The sequence below is a fragment of the Mauremys mutica genome, chromosome 12 (genome assembly GCF_020497125.1).
Source record: "Mauremys mutica isolate MM-2020 ecotype Southern chromosome 12, ASM2049712v1, whole genome shotgun sequence".
Classification (NCBI taxonomy): Eukaryota; Metazoa; Chordata; order Testudines; family Geoemydidae; genus Mauremys; species Mauremys mutica.
This window is the reverse complement of record NC_059083.1, coordinates 66,308,100-66,327,640: the sequence shown is the minus strand read 5'-3', so window position 1 is coordinate 66,327,640 and position 19,541 is coordinate 66,308,100. Positions and strand designations below refer to the sequence as shown.

Below are 19,541 nucleotides of genomic sequence, written 5' to 3'. Positions count from 1 at the left end.
TCACAGTCCAATCGGTTTTTTAATGTATAATGATAGAGATGTAGAGAAGTTGCAATATAATAATTCTTTGCATTTATATAGCAGTAATACTCATTCTAATAATCAGACTTAGCATTTACTGTGTTTTTCATCTGAGGATTTCAAAGCCGTTTACAAAGAAGGGTAAGTGTCATTATCCCAATTTTACCACTCTCTGTCTCACTAGGTCCTTGTCGAGCATCCATCACAGGAGGGTCTGAACACCTTCCAAGGGTTTATGGCTTTTTTTCTTCCACCCACCTTTTTAAAAGGGAATGATTATTGTCCCTATTTGAGAGATGGGAAATTGAGACTGAGTGAGGTGAAGTTAATAACATGTCACACAGATTTCAGCTCCCCTCACTCACAGTGCAGTGTCCTAGAGGGGATATATTTTCACCCTCCTGAATTCTGGGTACATTTGAATGTCTGGACCGGGAGCTCCGTTGGTCTGTGCCTTTTGCACCAGTGCAGTGGGGTGTGAAACACCTGTAATTGGGATGGTAATGGTTGTCCCCCTCTTGGGATTGGTATAAATGGCTGTGCAGTGCGCAGGACAATAGAGAATCTGCTCCTGTGTCTTTAATGGAGACAATAATACAAACAGTAGGGCTAGAGAAGCAATTATTTCCCCAAATCTGTGGCTATGCATCCAAATTCAACGTCACATTGTCTGCAGATCTGGATTTCTTCCTTTAAATTCAGCTCAGCTCTAGAGAACACTTTTCACCCAAGGATCTCAAAGAACTTTACGGACTTTAATTACTCCTCACCACACCCTTCAGAGCTATAGTTCATATTATACCCTTTTTAAGTTACGGGTAATGGAGACACAAGAGGTTAAAAGACTGAAGAAGCCAGTGACAGTGCCGGGAACGGAACCCAGGAGTCCTAACTTTCAGTCTCCTGCAGTAGGGCCAGATTGTGCTACCCTGGTGTTAAACAGTGTTTTATTCCATGAGTAGGTCCCTTATCTTCAGTGGGACGTTGGCTGGGGTAAGGTTCTAGTATTGCAGTGGAGGGAAGGGCTCCATTGTACCAGGCACATGAGAGAGAGTCCCTGCGGCAAACTGCATACAGTTTAATTAGACAAGACAGAGAGAGGTGAAGTGACTTGCCCCAAATCATCCATCAGGTCAGTGGCAGAGCTAAGATTAGAATTCAGGTCTCTTAAGTCCTAGACCAAGGGGCTAGCCTCCGAACAACATAAGTGAGAGCAGTCTCTTAACCAGCAGACAATGCCTCCTCTTCAGTGTTATCGGAATGTAACTAATCTGAACAACCATTTAAGTTCCCATCACACAGGTTAGATAAGATCTAGTGTGCACACATATCTGAAACATCTGACATCCCTTATAGATTAGCCCCAAGCTTTTCATTTATCTTAGTGCCTTTGAATGGTGTATCAGGATTTTGGGGTTGGCTATCCCTCACCAATTTAATTTTGAGCCTATGGACTGTGATGCTAGATTGGCAGGTATGTACTGGAGGGTCGGGAATGCTCTTGCAGGCCAATATAATACTCCAGATTTGGTGTCTGAGCTTCTCCTTGCTTTATTTATGTATCTTTTTGGGATGGCTCTTAGAGACGAGAGTCTTTCTATTCCTGTCATCACCCCGAGTCATCAGCCACTTAGTGGAAAATTGCCCATAGAAGTGAACCTAAATTACAAGTGATAAAACTAGAGCCTATTCTATCTGCAGATGACCCTTTCTGTTCTACACCAAGCTAACACTTATATTCTTTGTGACAAGAGCAATGAAGCCGTTGCAAGCATTTATGTGCAGCTAAGTCACCTTAAATTGAAAATCCTTGTTTTTGCTGGCTTTGGAGTGGTCCTCCATTAATTCATGCTACACTTCAGGTCTACACTTAAAAGTTAGCTAGACATAGTTGCGGTGCTCAGGGGTGTGAAAAATTCACACCCATTAACAGCATAACCTAACCTCTGGGGTAGACGTGGCTAGGTCACTGGAAGAACGTTTCCATTGACCATTCGGGGAGGTGGACTCGCTATAGCAATTGAAAAAACCCTTCCTTCACTATGGGAAGCATTTACACTATGGCACTACACTAGCATGGATGTGGTAGACATGGCCTAAGTTTTTGCTCAGTCAGAGCCAGTGCTCCAGGATGATACCAGCCCAACTTGCCTCTTAGATTGATTTATATAAGCAAACCAGATCATGGTTGGGATTTGTGCACCAAGGATCCTTCTCCCTACAGGGGCCAGGCACAGACATGGGTAACAGAGGCACCAGTGCCCCCAGCATATTAGCCAGACCAAAAGAAGAGGCGAGGAGGGAGAAGAGATGGCCTATAGTCCAGCTTCCCTCCATGTTGGCCTACAAAGGTCACCCTCCTATGGCTGATATTAAGAGAACTGGTCAGAAAATTTTTGTCATGAGTTCTCCATCAGAATATGCTGTTTTGACAAAACTGAATATTTTTCAAAAATCATTATTGATTTAGATTAAATTTTGTATAGAAAAAAATGTGGGGTTTTTTATTGGGTTTTTTTTAAGTGAAGTCTCCTGATTTCACATTTTTGGAACAAAAAGTTTTCATTTTTCAGTTTGAAATGACTTTTCCTTTCAAAGTTGATGTTATTCGGTAGTTTTTAAAAATTAGAAAATTAAAAAGATACAAAATTTAAACAAAATGTTTTGATTGACCCAAAACAAACAAAAAAATGGGAATTTCATTTCCAGAAAAGATTCAAAATTTTGGCTTTTTGTCCCAATTTGGGATGAATTTTTCATTCCTCTCTCCCCCAAAATCTCTCAATTTTTCACCAGATGGGCCAGCTGTAGTTACTGAATGACAGGGTGATATTGCACCAGCATAAGGCCTTCTTAAGCCCCCAAACTAGAGTTAACGTGGGACTGAAATTGGGCATAGGCCTCTGGAGAGGGGGCAGTTTCACCCCTGTGATGATTTCAGTAACACAGATCAGACTTCTCTTTGCTTCCTCTTTCCCTGCCCCAGGAATGAGATTTGTCGGATGTATAAGCAGGCAGTAACTTATTTCCCCACCCACACCCCCCATGCTTACCAGACTCCCTGCCCTGCTTCTCTGGACACGTGCAGCTGGTGTATCCCTGAAATGATGTCATTGTCGCACAGTAAATGCAAATCCAAGGCTTCCGCTTACCAGATGACACCCTGAGAGTCAGCTCTGCCCATGCAATGACTTGGGGAGATGGACTAGTATCATGGGGGAGAGGCCATGCAGGGCCCCAGTGACAACATATGATTAAAGCAGAGTTCAAGACATCCGGGAAGGAGCCAGTTGATGGCACCTTTAAATCACACGGCAGGGAAATGGGGCTATGGTTGGTGAAAGGGCTTATATTGTATGGCTGATCAATCCTTCTCTTCAGTAATTTAGGGGTGCCTCCGGGACGGGGCAATTGTCCCTTGACTGTCCCTTTGCCCTTTGACCTCATTTACACTGATTACCATGGCCTCCAGCAAATGAAGCAACACATGGGGCTCTCCTTTAAGAAATACAGGTAAGAAAAAAACCACTCTCTTCCTCTATGCTTCTACTTTTAAATAGCAAATGACACTAGCGCTAATGAAAATGAGGGGCCAATAGTTCTGCCTAGAGGGAGGTATGTTGTGGCCTGGGATTTTGCAAATTTCATCACACAGCTTTGCCAAAGCACCTCACCCTGCACTGCTCCAGCCCTCCCCCTCCTGCGTTGCTCCAGTCCAATCCAACTCTGCCTGTGCACCTCAGTCCTGATTTGCAGCACCCCATGCTATTCCAGTCCTAAACTCTTCTAGTCCTTCAACCTAGTGAGTCTGTTCTGTGCCTAAATTGGTGGTAGTTTTACACAGGACGTAGACACAGACTAGGATGAGACACCTTTTAAGATAAATCTGACCCCATCCAGGATTTGAACCCAAATTCCTAGAGGGGAAATGTTTGCAGCACTGAGCAATTCTCTCTCTCTCTTTTCTTTATCGTGGCAAGACTAGCTGAAACTCCCCTGACCTTGCAGCCTTTCCCTTCCCCTACCAATGAGCCCCCCATAAATCTCCAGCACATAAGGAGGAGGAGTTCAGCCTTTTGTTTCCAGCCTTGTTTATGTGCATGACAGCTGGTAAATTGCCCAGAGACCTTCCCAGGAGCTGTCAGAACATGCCCGGGAAGGAGGGAGCACAGCCTCACCTGCCAATGTCTTGAGATCAGAACTCATTCTAAGGCTCTACAATGGGGAAGCAGACACCCTTGGGGAGAAGTGTGTGTGTGTAAATAGTATATTTGCACACTGTAGGTGGGATCTGCCACCATCGTAACAGGACAGAGAGATCTCTTTGTATTTGCAAGAAAGACAATCCCCCCCAGCCCATTTCCCCCCTTCCTCTTTGCCATTGAGAGAGACAAATGTCACCATCCCCGTGGTACATCAGCAGCCTGCAAAGTATGTGATTTAATTTAGCACTGATAGTTCTGCTATTTATTACATTTTCGCCCATCCCTTCCACTATCCTACACAATTTTATTAGAGGGGAAGATGACAGGCGGTGTTATTGTTTTTATTACAAATGCATTTGCTTTGTGCGTGCCACTTGCTTTTTCTCCTCTCTCTTTCCACTTTCTCTTTTCTTCCTCCCTCTTGCCATGCTAATGCCTACCTCCGCATTCCCGGGATATTTGGAAAAGCATTAAAATGTCTCCTGGAGATAGATAATGCTTTCCCAAATGTTGGGTGGGTGAAAAGCCTGCGCCACAGGGAGAAGTGAATCTCTTCTTTTCCAGAGGTGACATTTAGGATACTTTTTTGCTGAATACCTGTGCTTTGCTTCCAGTTTCCCCTTTTGACCTAAGGCTGATGCCCAATGCCAGTTCTCTGTGGGCCTAATGGTAACGTTATGCATTGCTAATGGCAAGACCTGGGTTCGAATCCCAGATTTGCTGAGACAAAGGAACTACCAGGCCGGGACAGACTGACCATCCATCTAATCTGTCATCCTTTTCAGACAATAGCTATTGCCAGAGATTCCTAAGCATGTTATGTTTACAGCAATAGTTACTGAGTTATACACCTAGGAAATACAATAGCAGACCAGACCCATAGTCATCCAGTCTGGTGTCGTCTCTGACAGTGGCCAACACCAGATACTGCAGGAGGTGTAAAACCCTCTGGATAGACAGTTGTTCAATACCATCCCTATGGTGACATTTCTTCCTGCCTCAGGCTTTTAATGGTTAGTTTATGTGCTGAAGCATGTTTCTACCCGTTATACATTTTTGTCCCAAGTGCAAATATTCTTATTATTCATAAAAATACTGAATCTTCTTCAAAATTGCTCTTTGCTGCATTACTATCTGGTGGCAATGAGTTCCACAGGCTATCTCTGGAATAAATTGGAAGAACAAACAGCTGCTTTAGTGAAGAAGCCTAATCCAGCTCCTTGAGTAAGAGGGATAATGCCCATTTGTTATTTTTCATAGCACTCTGTCCACATAGCAATATACTCAGACAACAAAGGCACTCATTCAAGATGGAAACATTTCATCATCAGGCCAAATTCTCATTGGCCTATCAGTGATCCTGCCATCCAGATACTTCCAAGTAGCCATTGGCTACTGTGACTGCCCACTACTGCCCAAAAGGTGACTGAGCAGTAAAGAGAATAAGCTGCATGCTCTGAAGGGGTGCGGTTCCAGGGGTGCTTCTGCTGCCTGCCAGGTGAGGTGCAACGCCTCCTGGTGCTTGCACTGAGACAGTGCAGGTCAGCACTGTCCCTAGCTCAGGGGTATTGCTAAACGCCACAACAGAGCGTAGGGGGGTATTGCCAATCAAAGTCTATTGGCAGAAGTGTATGGGACCAGGACTGGAGTAGCAGAGGTTGCTGATCATCATTGGCCTGTATTGGTGAAGCTGCTTAGGCAAAACTTATTCGGTGCCCATCTGCATCACTCCCAGCTGTAGCCATTGTAATTAATCCACTGGCACTTGCACTAACAGTCCCTAAATCTGTCTCAGCTGTCGGCATTAGCGGCGTTATCATCTTTTCCCAGGCCTCTAGCTTATAGGCGGTAAGTCAATACGCTTCAACAAAGCCTTTGGCCCTTGGTATTCAAACATACAGCACTACTCCAGGGCAGCACTGGCTTGGCCTCTCTGTTGTCCCATGGGACATGCATTTGAGCACATCATGCTACTTGCTGCAAGGATGCTCAAACCAGTAATTGGGCACTGATGTGAGGGACTGTCCCTGCACAGGCTGGATTCTAGGACTCAAAGCAGTCATTCCACTCAATGAGCATCTGCTCAAGCCCTCAACAGCACTAACAGCCTCTCCTTGGCCTGCTGATGCTAGAGGGCAAACCTGTAGCTTGTGGCTTGATGCTCTTTGTTTGCAGAATGGGAGCAGAATATAACCATTGCCCTTTGCTCTCTTGCCTGGGCAGGTGTCGCGTTCGGGTCATTGATACCTTTGGGACAGAGCCCGCCTACAACCTTGAGGAGTATGCCACTCTGCATGGCTACCGGACAAACTGGGGGTACTGGAACCTGAATCCCAAGCAGTTCATGACTATGTTTCGTAAGTGATCCCTTGTTTGGTAATTGTTTCTAATGGAGTTTTATTTTTATTTTTTTGTATTTGCAGATTGGGTGATAGAGCTGAGCAAATAATTGATTTGGAGGTTCAGAGGTCAAACTGGAAAAAAATGTGTTTAATTTCAAATCGAAGCTCATTGTTTTTCACCAAAATGAAAAACAAAGAAAAAATGTGTGCCAGACGAATTAAATATTTTGAATTTTGATTCCAAACATTTTCAAAAAGAAACATTTTGACATTTTCAAAATGTTTGTTTTCAGGGTTTTTTTTGGCAAAAAGTATTTAACAACTTCAACCCACATTTGCATAGAGTTCCGGTGCCGCCAAAAATGTATTTTTTGGCAAATTTACCATTTGCCAATTTTTAATTTTTTGCCTGTCTCTATTTCTTGATCACTAGATTATCATTGCAGGCCAAGGCCAATGCACAAAAAGCACAAATAGGTTCTCAGATGTATCTGAATTACTCTGCCAGTCCACCGCCCATGTCACTGCTGCCCCCGCCCCCTCCCAAAGCAACCACAGTGGAAGGAAAACAGAGTTTGATTTGCTCAGAGCCCACAAACTCAAGTTCACTCTTGTTCCCTCTATCCATTGCCACAAGCTGCAGGCTCACATGTGTCCAGTTCACTTGAAAAGAAAGAGTGCATTTTCACACACAATTGGCACCATCGAAGGGATGGGCCTTCCATTTCCATTTGTAAGCAGCTTCTCAGGAGCAGTCAATACCTGGGTTTGCATCTCAGTCCCCTGGCCTATGGCTTCCCCCCCACCCCCTGTGCAAGCAGGGGAGGTGAGCATCTCACATGGCCCACCAGTGGGCCCTCTGGCTAGCTGAGCTGTGCATTGACAAGATCTCAAGGGAGTCTCATCTAGTCCTTCTAATCTAGAGCTATGGAGGCTGCAATACCAAGTGCCCTTGAGGCTGGTAGGATTAAAGTAGGGGGAGATGTTTGAGAGACCTCTGAGCCCTACGGGAGATATACAGGACTCCTAACGTAGGATGTAGCCAGAAAATAACACCCCTTCCCACTATACCAAGCCTGGGACACAAAAGAGATACTAGGCTTATTACCATGTTGTACCACAGCCCAAAGCTGTTTTCCCAAGCATGCTGGATGGGATGCATGCTGCTTCCATCTGACCCTAACCTTGACAATGTGCTCCAAGGAAACTCCTGCTTAATGGGCTCTGTTACTTTAATGAGCTTTAATACTTTACTGTCCCACTCCCACTGTTTTGCTAATTATGTTCTCAATCTGCCCCAGCAATTCCCTTCCTCCCGTAGGTTTTTGGGAGTGAAGGACTTTGCTTGGCCATTTTTCAGTCCTGGGGATTCTGCAGGGAGCTGTCTGAGCAAACCAATCATCCCTCTTGCAGCAGTGCGGGATTTTATGGCTAGAAAAGCCAGGGGAGAGAATGCTGGAAAGAAGGAATTTGCTATTATGGCAAACAGAGCAGCAGGCTGAAGGAGCTGCTGTACCCGGGCCATGTTTGGGTGGCCCATGCTAATGTGAAAGGGGAGTTTTATCAGCCCAGCCTCTTTGTCTGCCCAATAATTAGTACCTAGCTCTTATCATCTGTAGATCTTAAAGCATTTTACAAAGGAGGGCAGTAGCATTATCCCCCATTTAATCGATGGGGAAACTGAGGCACAAGAAAGGACTTGCCCAAGGTCACCCAGCAGCAGAACTGGGAATAGAACCAACATCTCCCGAATCCCGGTCTAGGGCTCAGTCCCCTAGGCTGCACGCCTAGAGACTTCCATTGAGATCAGGGTCCTGTTGTGCTAGGCACGATACACACACTCACCCCGAAGGCCTCACACTTTAATAGACAAAGGGAGGATTATTATCCCCATTATACAGAGCGGGAACTGAGGCACAGAGAGATGAAGCAACTCACCCCAGGAACCAGCTGCAGAGCAAGGACTGGAACCCAAATCTCTAGAGCCCTAGGCTAGTGCTTTAACCACAAGAACATCCTGCCCTCTGGCTGGGTGGGCTTCATGCCTCATTCTCAAAGCCCCATGCCCACCCCCGTACTGAGCCCACCGTGCCAGGAAGGCCCATCATGCCACAGGTGGGATTTACCAGGGTTATGCCAGAGGAAGGGAAGATTTGAAATCAGCTGCCCAGTTGTGTCCCTTGCATGCAGGAGAGAGCGGCCGTGATCCAAGTAGGGGAAGAGAGTGAAAAAAAAGCCTTTGGAGATAAGGAGCAAAGAGAGAGTTGGGCGGGGAGGTGAAACACAAGGGGTATTTTTTTCAAACACAGAATTTATTTTCAGAGGGAGAGTCGCCTCTCTGGAGAAGGCTAGGCAGGATTTTAGAGAAAGGGCTGAGGCTGGGGCTTCAGATTTATCCAATAATCTTCCAAGTGGAAAGGAGCCTTACTTATCGGCAGTAAACCTGGTGACCGATCACACGCTTTGTGACTCAAATATTTTTCCCCCTGGCTGGATATAATCTATTTGGCAGCCTAAAAAGCAACTTATATTTTAAAGAGACCTGCAGGCAGTTCACAGCTCATATATTTTAATAGCTCCTGTTTGCTTTTTTCCCCACTTTCTTCTTTTTTTTAAATGCAAGGAACCTTTCAGAGTCTCTTTCCTTGACTCAAAATGCCTCAGTGCCATGGAATAATCCAAGCCTCATGGCCTGCACCTTTGACTGGTTCCAAACACCTCCACTCTTCCTTGCACTAATTAGCCCTAACCCACATTCCCCTGCGGAGCACATCTGAAGGCAGCTCCTCCACCCCCACTCCCTGTCTCTCTGCAGAGAGGGAAGCACTGAGGGCTGAGCGCACAGTTAAGGTGCTCAGCTGGGAAGTGGGGATTGGGGACGCAGACAGACTGTTACCAGATAGGACGGTGGAGGAGGCAAAGGGGAATCCTGGATCAAGCCTAGGATTTACCTGTGACAGTCACGGAGAAACAGTTTGAATTTCAGCCCAGTGATCCCCAGTGCCTCCATGACACCAGGGCTCAACTCAATAGTTAAACTTCCAGCTACGTGGGATAGGGCCAGGAAATATTTTCATCTCATCGGTGGACTCTGGTAACCGTCCCATTCTTCAGTATAAATGACCTCAATGGGGAAAAGCTGCATGTCGCTGAAGCTTCGGGAACACAGATAGTGGCCTATGGAAGACCCCCTCAGTGCGCTAGCAAGAGCCAAACCCGTGTTTCTTTTCCCCTTGTTTCTGTAGCTCACACTCCCGACAACTCCTTCATGGGCTTTGTGTCCGAGGAGCTCAACGAGACCGAGCGGCAGTTCATTAAGTCCAACAAAGCAAGCAACATGGCAGTGGTGTACGGGAAGGAAGCCAGCATCTGGAAGGTGGGTGCCTGCAGCGACACGGTCAGTCCACAGTAACAAACAAATAGCCACAAATAGCCAAAGTTTTGCCATTGGCTTCAAAGGGACCAGAATCTGGGCTAATGTGCATAGACTCCTAGAAATCAGTGCTTAGAAAAGACCTAATTGCCCATTTAATTCATCCCTCCCACTGGCCCACGTAGGATTATTCCCTGGATTATATCCCCTAGTGACTTGTCCAGTCCACTTTCAAGAGTCCCAGCAATGGGGCTTCCATCACTTCCCTTGGGAGAGAACCCTATTGTCTGAAACTTCTTATGTGGGCAGTTTATCCCCTGGCCAACTGCACTGCACGGTTTCTTGCACCTTCTTTTGAGACAGCTGGCACTGGCCCCTGTCAGCGGCAGGATCCTGGCCTAGATGGACCCATTGGTATGATCCAGTATAACACTATGGAAGTGAGTGGGCCACATTGAAACAGAATGGGTATCCCAGGCATCTTATGAAGTGGCTCATCTTCTAACCATGGGACCAGTTAAGGTCTGGACACTCGCTGTTTAGGAGCTGAACTGACACCATCTAGCGGTGGCAAATCTTTCTTGTTAGTACAGTCGAACCCATTTATCTCGACCTCGGTTAACTTGCCAATCCTATTAACTCGAGGTTTTACAAGTGGAACCGCCAAACTCCCTCTTTATCTTATGGGTTTCTCATCCGTTATGTCGATTTGCCCAACCCTAATATCTTGAGCCCGGCTCCCCGCGTCCCCAGCCGCCCGCTCCCTGGCTCTCCAGCCGCGCGGTTCCCCAGCCGCCCGCTCCCCGCGTCCCCAGCCGCCCGCCCGCCCCCGCATACCCGGTCCCTGCCCGTCCCCGCCCGCCCGGCCCCGCATACCCGGTCCCTGCCCGTCCCCGCATACCTGGTCCCCGCTTTGCCTGCCGCCTGCCCGCCCGGCTCCGCTTCGCCGGTCCCCGCTTTGCCGCCCGCCCCTCCGCCCGGCTTCGCTTCGCCGCCCGCCCGCCCGTCCCCGCATACCCGGTCCCTGCCCGTCCCCGCCAGCCCGTCCCCGCATACCCGGTCCCTGCCCGTCCCCGCCAGCCCGGCCCCGCATACCCGGTCCCTGCCCGTCCCCGCCAGCCCGGCCCCACATACCTGGTCCCCGCTTTGCCTGCCGCCTGCCCGCCCGGCTCCGCTTTGCCGGTCCCCGCTTTGCCGCCCGCCCCTCCGCCCGGCTTCGCTTCGCCACCCGCCCGCCCGGCCCCGCATACCCGGTCCCTGCCCGGCCCCGCCAGCCCGGCCCCGCATACCCGGTCCCTGCCCGGCCCCGCCAGCCCGCCCGGCCCCGCATACCCGGTCCCTGCCCGGCCCCGCCCGGCCCCGCATACCCGGTCCCCGCCCGGCCCCGCATACCCGGTCCCTGCCCGTCCCCGCCAGCCCGTCCCCGCATACCCGGTCCCTGCCCGGCCCCGCCAGCCCGTCCCCGCATACCTGGTCCCCGCTTTGCCTGCCGCCTGCCCGCCCGGCTCCGCTTCGCCGGTCCCCGCTTTGCCGCCCGCCCCTCCGCCCGGCTTCGCTTCGCCGCCCGCCCGCCCCGGCATACCCGGTCCCTGCACGTCCCCGCCCGCCCGCCCGTCCCCGCATACCCGGTCCCTGCCCGGCCCCGCCGCCCGGCCCCGCATACCCGGAACCTGCCCGTCCCCGCCGCCCGGCCCCGCATACCCGGAACCTGCCCGGCCCCGCCCGCCCGCCCGTCCCCGCATACCCGGAACCAGCCCGTGCCCGCCCGCCCGGCCCCGCATACTCGGTGCCTGCCCGTTCCCGCCCGCCCGGCCCCGCATACCCGGTCCCTGCCCGTCCCTGCCCGGCCCCGCATACCTGGTCCCCGCTTCGCCTGCCGCCCGCCCACCCGGCTCTGCTTCGCCGCCGCCCGCCCGTCCGCCCGGCTCTGCTTCGCCGCCCGCCCGCCCCGGCATACGCGGTCCCTGCCGGGCCCCGCCCGCCCGCCCGCCCGGCCCCGCATACCCGGTCCCTGCCCGTCCCCGCCGCCCGGCCCCGCATACCCGGTCCCTGCCCGTCCCCGCCGCCCGGCCCCGCATACCCGGTCCCTGCCCGTCCCCGCCGCCCGGCCCCGCATACCCGGTCCCTGCCCGTCCCCGCCGCCCGGCCCCGCATACCCGGTCCCTGCCCGTCCCCGCCCGCCCGCCCGGCCCCGCATACCCGGTCCCTGCCCGTCCCCGCCCGCCCGCCCGGCCCCGCATACCCGGTCCCTGCCCGTCCCCGCCGCCCGGCCCCGCATACCCGGTCCCTGCCCGTCCCCGCCCGCCCGCCCGGCCCCGCTTACCCGGTCCCCGCTTTGCCTGCCGCCCGGCCCGCTTACCCGGTCCCGCTTCGCCTGCCGCCCGGCCCGCTTACCGGGTCCCGCTTCTTTGGCTGCCCGGCTCCGGGTCCCTGTCCCGCTTCGCCGGATCCAGCCACGTGCAGGCACCGCGGTAAGGGGGCAGGGAGGGGGTGTTGGAGAGAGGGCAGGGGAGTTCAGGGGTGGGGGGGTGGATAGGGGTTTATCTCGATCATCGGTTATCTGGACTATTTTTGGCAAACCCCTAGGCCGGCGACATAACAGGGTTCAACTGTATTTGTATTGTAATCACATGCAGAAGCCCCAAGCAGGACGCAGTGCTCAGAGTCAGAGCCAGTCCCTTCCCCAAAGAGCTTACAATCTAAATGGACAAGACCGACGGAGGAGAAAAGAGAGAGGGGAAGTTACTTGTGCAAGGTCATGTAGCAGGTCAGGCTCAGGCAGGAATAGAATTTAGGTTTCCTAAGTACTAGTCCAGGGCACTAGCCACTGAACCACACTGCCTCTCGTCATCAGCTGGCAGCAACTTTTAGTCACCACAGACATGGGTCAGATATGAGCCTGTGGCCTGTAGGTGCAAAACTCTTTTCCACTACTCCATCCCTGAGCCAGACAACTGACTTCCTGTTCCAACACCACTTCATCACTAGAGAGACGAATAGCACCGCTATAACCCCACTCAACAGTCACACCCTCTTAAAAAAAGACAGCCCTACTGTCTCTTGTGTGGCCAACAGTGGCATTGGTTATTGGGGGTGGCCTGAGCTCCACCCTCTTTTATCTGGAGCATGCTCAATGCTTTTGCTTCCATTATCCATAAGCAGGAACTAATTATCACCCTCTCTTGATTTTTTTCTTCCATGCACCTCCATGGGATGTTCCAGTTACAGGTATTGTATTACTCTAACCTATTCCTTTTTTTAACGGTGCGTTTCAGACTAAATATAAATTATCAATAGAAAATGTATATCTGCAATTGAGCTCACATTGTCTGTAGGTTAAACCTGCACTGCTACCAGTGGGTGTTTATAGCTGATACTGTGCTGGGTTCTCTTCTTCCCCATGCCCATCCTTTCTATTACCAGCACCACTGAATCTGTCCTTGCAGCCTGTTCTGGATGCTGCAGTCTGCGTTCCACAGCGCAACGTATCCCTGCAACAAACCCTCCTTTCAAAACACACAATTACAGCGCAAGTATATAAATCCCTGCAACAATTACGTGTATTTAGAAATTACCCAGCACACACTTTCTGTCTCGCTGCACCGTCTTGCAGTAAGGAGACCTTTTGCCGATGGCTAGGCTTCCCTGCCCCCCGCTCTCTTTTCCCCCTTTGTGACAGCTCTTTGACTTTTTGGCACAGAAATATTCGTGGCTACTAACACCCTCCCTCACAGTGAGTGATTCCAACACTCGCCTCGCTCTGTGGGCTACATTGATTTCTCATTGTCTCACTCCTCTTTGCGTCTTACGGATTTTTAAATAAATGTTATTAAAACTCTTTCACTGTCGGGAACCAGCTGCCGTAAAAGGTCCATGGAATAACGCCCCATCAGTTTGCTTCCCAGGAGAAAGGGGCCTGGATCCAAACTCTGGATTCCAGAACCCCCTGTCTGTGAGGCGGATCAGGACCACTTGCTTGGTCCACCATCCCTAGTTACCAGTCAGGATTGAGCAGCTGTGATATCTCATGGTAGAAATACCTGCCTCCTGATTATTCACAATCCTGCACTTTGTGTAGTTCCTCACACCTGTGCAAAATGGGTGTAAAGGACTCCTGTTGTGGTTTGGTTTGCTTTTACACCCACCACTCTAAGTGACAACATATTGTGCGTCAATGGAGAATCAGGCCAGTAGAGCCTGTGTGGTGAGTTTAAGTCAATGAGCCTGATTCTCATTTACGCTAAGGCTCTGGCAGCATAAAGGAGTTTAATATGGGTGTGTAGGTAAAGGGTGCCCATTTTACGTGGCCAGAGCATGAAGAGAGGCCTTAGTGTGAATGAAAATCAGGCCCAGTAGGTTTCCTCCGATTAGCAAGTACTCAGGTAACCCAGTGGGTATGTGTGACAAGTTCCCCTCTGTGCTGACTGACAGAAGATAGGCTTTGTTACAAGCTGCTAACTCTGGCGCTTTAGCAGCAGTTCCAGAGGCCCCCAGTTCAATTCCCAGTGTGTTGGCCAAGATGATGGCTGCCTGTCATACTCACCAGCCTGTACAATCTAGCACTGGGTAGGTAGTGTAGAGTCCAGGTGGTCCAAGAAGCTGGAGATGGGTGGGACTCAGGAGACCTGGATTTGACATTAAACATTCTGTGTGACATTGGACAAGCCAGGCCTCGTTCACCCATCTGTAACACAAGACTAATGATGCCCTGCCTTGTAAAGTGCCCCTGAGGCCTAGAGTTGAACAATGCAATATAAACGCAAAGTATTACTCTTGAGTTGTAGCATTTATGTCCTGCAGACAAGCCAAGTACTGATAAACCCAGGATCAAATACAGTCTCTCAAACAGAATCTTTTTGAAGTTCAGAAACCTTTGATTAACTTCCCACCCTTCCTCATTGTTGTTCCTCTGAACTTCCAGCTTCCATCTAGCACCAGGAGCAGAAGCACTAATAAGGAAGAAAGCCCATATACATCTGATTTCCAGCTCAGTTTTGTCAGCCAAAGCAGTTCAGATCATTTGGATTAAGCTGCAGATAAGCATCTGCATGCTGATTTCATCCAAACCTGAACTCAAAACATTTTGAGACTCAGGGCAAGTCTACACTAGAAGCGCTACACTGACGCAGCTGCGCTGATGCACTTGCGCTGCTGTAGAACGTCTGCTGAAGACGCTGTGTGCCGCCGGGAGAGCGCTCTCCTGTCGGCATGATTACTCCACCTCTGCGAGAGGCAGAAGCTATGTCGGCAGGAGAGCGTCTCCCACCAACCTAGCACCAGTGTAGACAGTGCTTGGGTCGCTGTAACTTGCATCACTTGTGGGGGGGGATCTTTTTCACACCCCTGAGCGATGTAAGTTAGATCGACGGAAGTGGCAGTGTAGTCCTGCCCTCCGTTACCACTAGATTTCAATGTGAAAATTGCTTTTCTCAGATGCCTCTCGTTCCCAGATTCTGGAATATCCCCATTCCCCATGTGTCATTGTTTCTAAACTCTGCTCTGACGTTTAATGTAAAAGTGCACGGGAGAGGGGCTGTACAATGTAGTAAATCTCGAGGGGTATTTTGTAGGAGGTTTTAAACATAATAAAGAGATTTTTTAATAACCAAAAATCTTCAGAACACTTTTGTGCTAGGCAGACATGGAGTGTGCTCTCTCCTGTCAAGTAGGACCAAATCCTGTTTACTTTAGTCATAGGAGTATTGCAAACAGTGAGACCACTAGTGGCCCCAGTTCAGCAGTCCCTCCTTTCTCAACAAAGCACTTACACTCATGCCTAACGCTAAGAACATGCTCAAGGGCTTTGCTGAATAGCGAGGGGCTTACGTACATGCTTGAATGCTTTGCTGAAGTGGGCTCACGTAAGGCAAGCAGGAATTGGCTCATAGTTGCTAAGTACTGGCTGTCCCTGGATTCTCCAGGGCATCCTGGCTTCTGTCTGTTCAACTATAAGCTCTGTGGGGCAGGGATGGCTGTTGGGTAGATCCTCAGCTGGTGTCAATGTGCATCTGGCCCATTATTTTATGTATTATAGGGAGCTGAGTGCATTGTTGGTGCTCAGTAAACAATAACGCAATACTGCATGGAAGAGGCTTTCTGGTGCAGTGGCATAGTGCATTAGTCCTTTACGTCAGGCCATATGCATTCCAGTTCTGATTACGTCAAAACAAGTTTGATGATCTCAGCAGAGCCTCTTGCATGATTAGCACTCTGCTCCTAGAGATCCCCACCATGACAGCATGGGGTGTTAGAGTCCAGGAACTGTTGGAGGGAGAACATGCCTAACAGCTGCCTATACTACAGCTGCCTTTTGCGAATGGTATCAGACTCTTCCTTTCATGAACACTACAGGTACTAATCCTTAGATAACTTTCCCCCCCCCACACACTTTTACAGATGGGGAAACTGAGTCACCCTGAGAGGAACTGACTTGCCCATGGTCACCAGAGCTGGGATTAGAAACTTGCTCCTCATTCAGTCAGCTGAATTGTGCTGTCCCGTTCGGCTGCATACAAAAAGACAGTGTCCTTTATAAAACGTAGCACTCACACATACAGCTCCTTCCTTGTTAGGCTTCTGTTGTTTATCACACCTCAGCCCCAGCTATTCCAATGTTGGTAAATATGCCGTTTTGTGTTGCTCATTGTTCACATTGCAAGGCATGAGGATTCTAAATACCTGACGTTCAATTGATCTGTGCCTTGTGAGAATGATAAACTTGCCAGCAGAGAGCAGGCAGCCTGTTGAGCTGGGACTGCTGTTTAGCCCTTACTGCATGGGAAGAGTTCTGCAATGAGTGGATAGAGAGACAATGCTTTCCCATCTGTCTGCAACACTGAGACCTGCTCCCAAGGAGAGAGGCAGACGTCCATAGAATGCGGAGGGTTCCCTTTGGGCCGCACTGGCTTACCCGGGGAATAACATGCCCTGACTTCATATCAGAGAGTTTTGCCTCAATATAGCTTTGGAATTGGAACTAAAGGACAATGGCTGCTGAGCTGCATGCATCCTTCATGCTACACACAGGGCTAGTGGGGCCAGAACAGAGGATGAAGAATGGGGGAAGTATCTAGGATGTACAGTTGGAGAGAAGAAGTCCATAGCCAGAGAGAGAGAGAGAGAGAGACGCACAGAGAAAGGGAAGCTGCCTCAGGGGCCAGTAGGGACAGAAGGAGGAGAGACTGAATCCCACACATCCTCTGACATTCCCTGAAATACCAGAGGGTCCGAGCTTTGGAGGGGAGGCCGCTGTCAGCTCTCAGACAGGGAGTGAGTGGGGTGGTGAGCTGGGCTCTGTGTTACTTAACAGCACCACTTGCTGGCCATTCTGCGCAGCACCGTGGAGGAGAATGGGGGTGGTGGGAATCCTGCATCAAGGATGGCAGGGAGGGCACAATAAGGGGAGAAAGGATTCGGCCTCTCTCCAGCTGCAGGTTCAGTATGGAGTCCAAACCCCACCAAGGAGGGTCCCAACCAGTGTGCCAGATGGCAACAGTGGGGGCCCGGGAGGGAGGGAGATAGGGCAAAGTGTGGTGTAAAGCAGAGACCCCCCCCCCCCAGAAGAGAAGAGACACGGATGAGTGCCAGGTGGATAGAAAGGGAGATGGGCCTGGGCCCAAGCCCCTAGCCAACCCCTCTTGGGAGACTTGGCATCCAAACTCAGAGGCCCAGGCTCCCCTCTCAGTAAAAGTTCATGTCTGTGGGAGCACACAGGATTAGACAGTGGCTGGGAGAAGAACACATTCCCATGCCCAGGTAGCTGCCTTTTCAGCTGAATACAACTGACAGCCATGAGGCTGCTTCTGACAGTGGGGGTGAATAAATGGCCTCTTTTCCATTAAATCCCCGAGCCCCCAGGTCAGGTGGGTTAATCAGCAGAGCATGTCTGGGGTTCTGTGGATTGGAACAGCCGCATTCTGCGGCCTGCTTTCCACATTCGTCAGCCCTTCACAGCCACCTTCGCCTCTGCCCTCCAATCAGGTAGATTGTGGCTTATTTTCTTCTTTTAATGCTGCTGAGAAGTTGTTTTTCCTCCCAAGGCTTGTAAAGAGCCTGGAGAGGGAAATAAGTAGAGGAGAGAGAGATGACTGCACTGCCGAGTGTAGTGCTGATCACAGCTAAATTCAAAGGGAAAGCTGTTTCTCTTTTGTTGTTGCTAGCAGGGAAGATAATCTCAGTGAAATCCATGCTTGGGATTCTTGTATGGTGCTGTATTGATCTGCAGGGCTATTAGTTTGATAAAGCGATAATGAAGTCCTTAACAGCTATATGCAATCCTTAAAGGGTAACATCAAATGAGCGCTAGGATTAATCCGCCTCATACCATCCCCCCACTCTTCTAAAAAATAAAACATGCTGAAGTTTTGCATTTTTGCCATGCATGTATGTAGATGGAAAACTGACGCCATTCTGCAGCTGGAGTGGCTGGTCACTTGGGTCATAGGGTGCAGCAGGAACAGAAAGTGCCTGTCTGCTTTGTCTTGCTGAAATAACTTCAGCGAAGGAGAAAGAACTAGTTGAGCTTTCTGATCAATGACGCATTTCACATGGATAACACCTTTGTTTCTACCTGACTATCCATCCAATCTATCTGTTTCTGTTAGCCATTCTACAGGGGAGGAGAAGGAGAGGGTCCTGGGAAGAAAAATGAATAGTTTGTATACAGCCGGGACTATACTTTTTATTTTTATTTTTATAAACACAGTTAACCTGTGGAACTCACTGATGTGGTAGTTTATTAAGGCATTTATCTTATGATTTTTTTCAGTGGATTAGGTGTTTATATGAATAATAGCACTTGCATTTGCACAAGGTGGGATGCAAATTTTAAGGGATCTCAACCTCCATGCTTCAGTGTATAAACTGATCGTTGGATGAGGTCAGGAACATACACTCTCACCACCACTTGCCACTGATACAGTATTATAACCTGAGGTTGCATTATAGAGAGTTTGTGACTTCTACTGGTTAATGTCAGGGCCAGGGTATTGGCCTGGACAGACCATTGGTCTGTTCTAGTATGACATTTCTTAGGCAGACTTTCTTCATGGGGCTGACTATATCCAAAGCCCAGGTATGTCGCATCTGATTCAGGGAACTGATTTTGCCCTTACTCATACCCAGGTCAAAGAGGAGCAACTCCGCATCATTCAGTGGGATTAAATGAGAGTGAAATTGATTTACAGTCCAGGAGTCCTAAAAGTCTGCCTTCCCTGTAGAGGGATTTCCTGCCCTGCAGACTGAGTTCCCCTGAATAACAGTAAAAACAGTGAGGGAGTCCTTGTGGCACCTTAGAGACTAACAAATTTATTTGGGCATAAACTTTCGTGAGCTAAAACCCACTTCATCAGATGCATGAAGTGAAAAAAACAGTACATATGCTATTATATATATTCTGCTTACTGTTTTTTTCACTCCATGCATCTGATGAAGTGGGCTGTAGCCCACAAAAGCTTATGCCCAAATAAATTTGTTAGTCTCTAAGGTGCCACAAGGACTCCTCGTTGTTTTTGCTGATACAGACTAACACGGCTACCACTCTGAAAACTGAATAATGAGTTCCTGTACATAAAGACTCCCTCGCTGCTAGAGAGGAGGTCG

At 49.6% G+C, this 19,541-nt stretch overlaps 1 protein-coding gene across 8 annotated transcripts in view; it reads left to right on the top strand.

Moving 5' to 3' along the window:
• The window catches only part of MGAT5B (alpha-1,6-mannosylglycoprotein 6-beta-N-acetylglucosaminyltransferase B), a 173,900-nt gene that overhangs the window by 119,446 nt on the left and 34,913 nt on the right, over positions 1 to 19,541 (top strand). For 7 of the 8 annotated variants that reach the window (XM_044983957.1, XM_044983956.1, XM_044983958.1 and 4 more), the window contains 4 exons: positions 3,403 to 3,534; positions 6,450 to 6,583; positions 9,814 to 9,944; positions 13,164 to 13,169. In XM_044983957.1, the coding sequence (XP_044839892.1) occupies positions 3,403 to 3,534; positions 6,450 to 6,583; positions 9,814 to 9,944; positions 13,164 to 13,169 (403 nt within the window). The remainder of the gene's footprint in view (positions 1 to 3,402; positions 3,535 to 6,449; positions 6,584 to 9,813; positions 9,945 to 13,163; positions 13,170 to 19,541) is intronic. The other variant, XM_044983954.1, reaches the window with a different exon arrangement.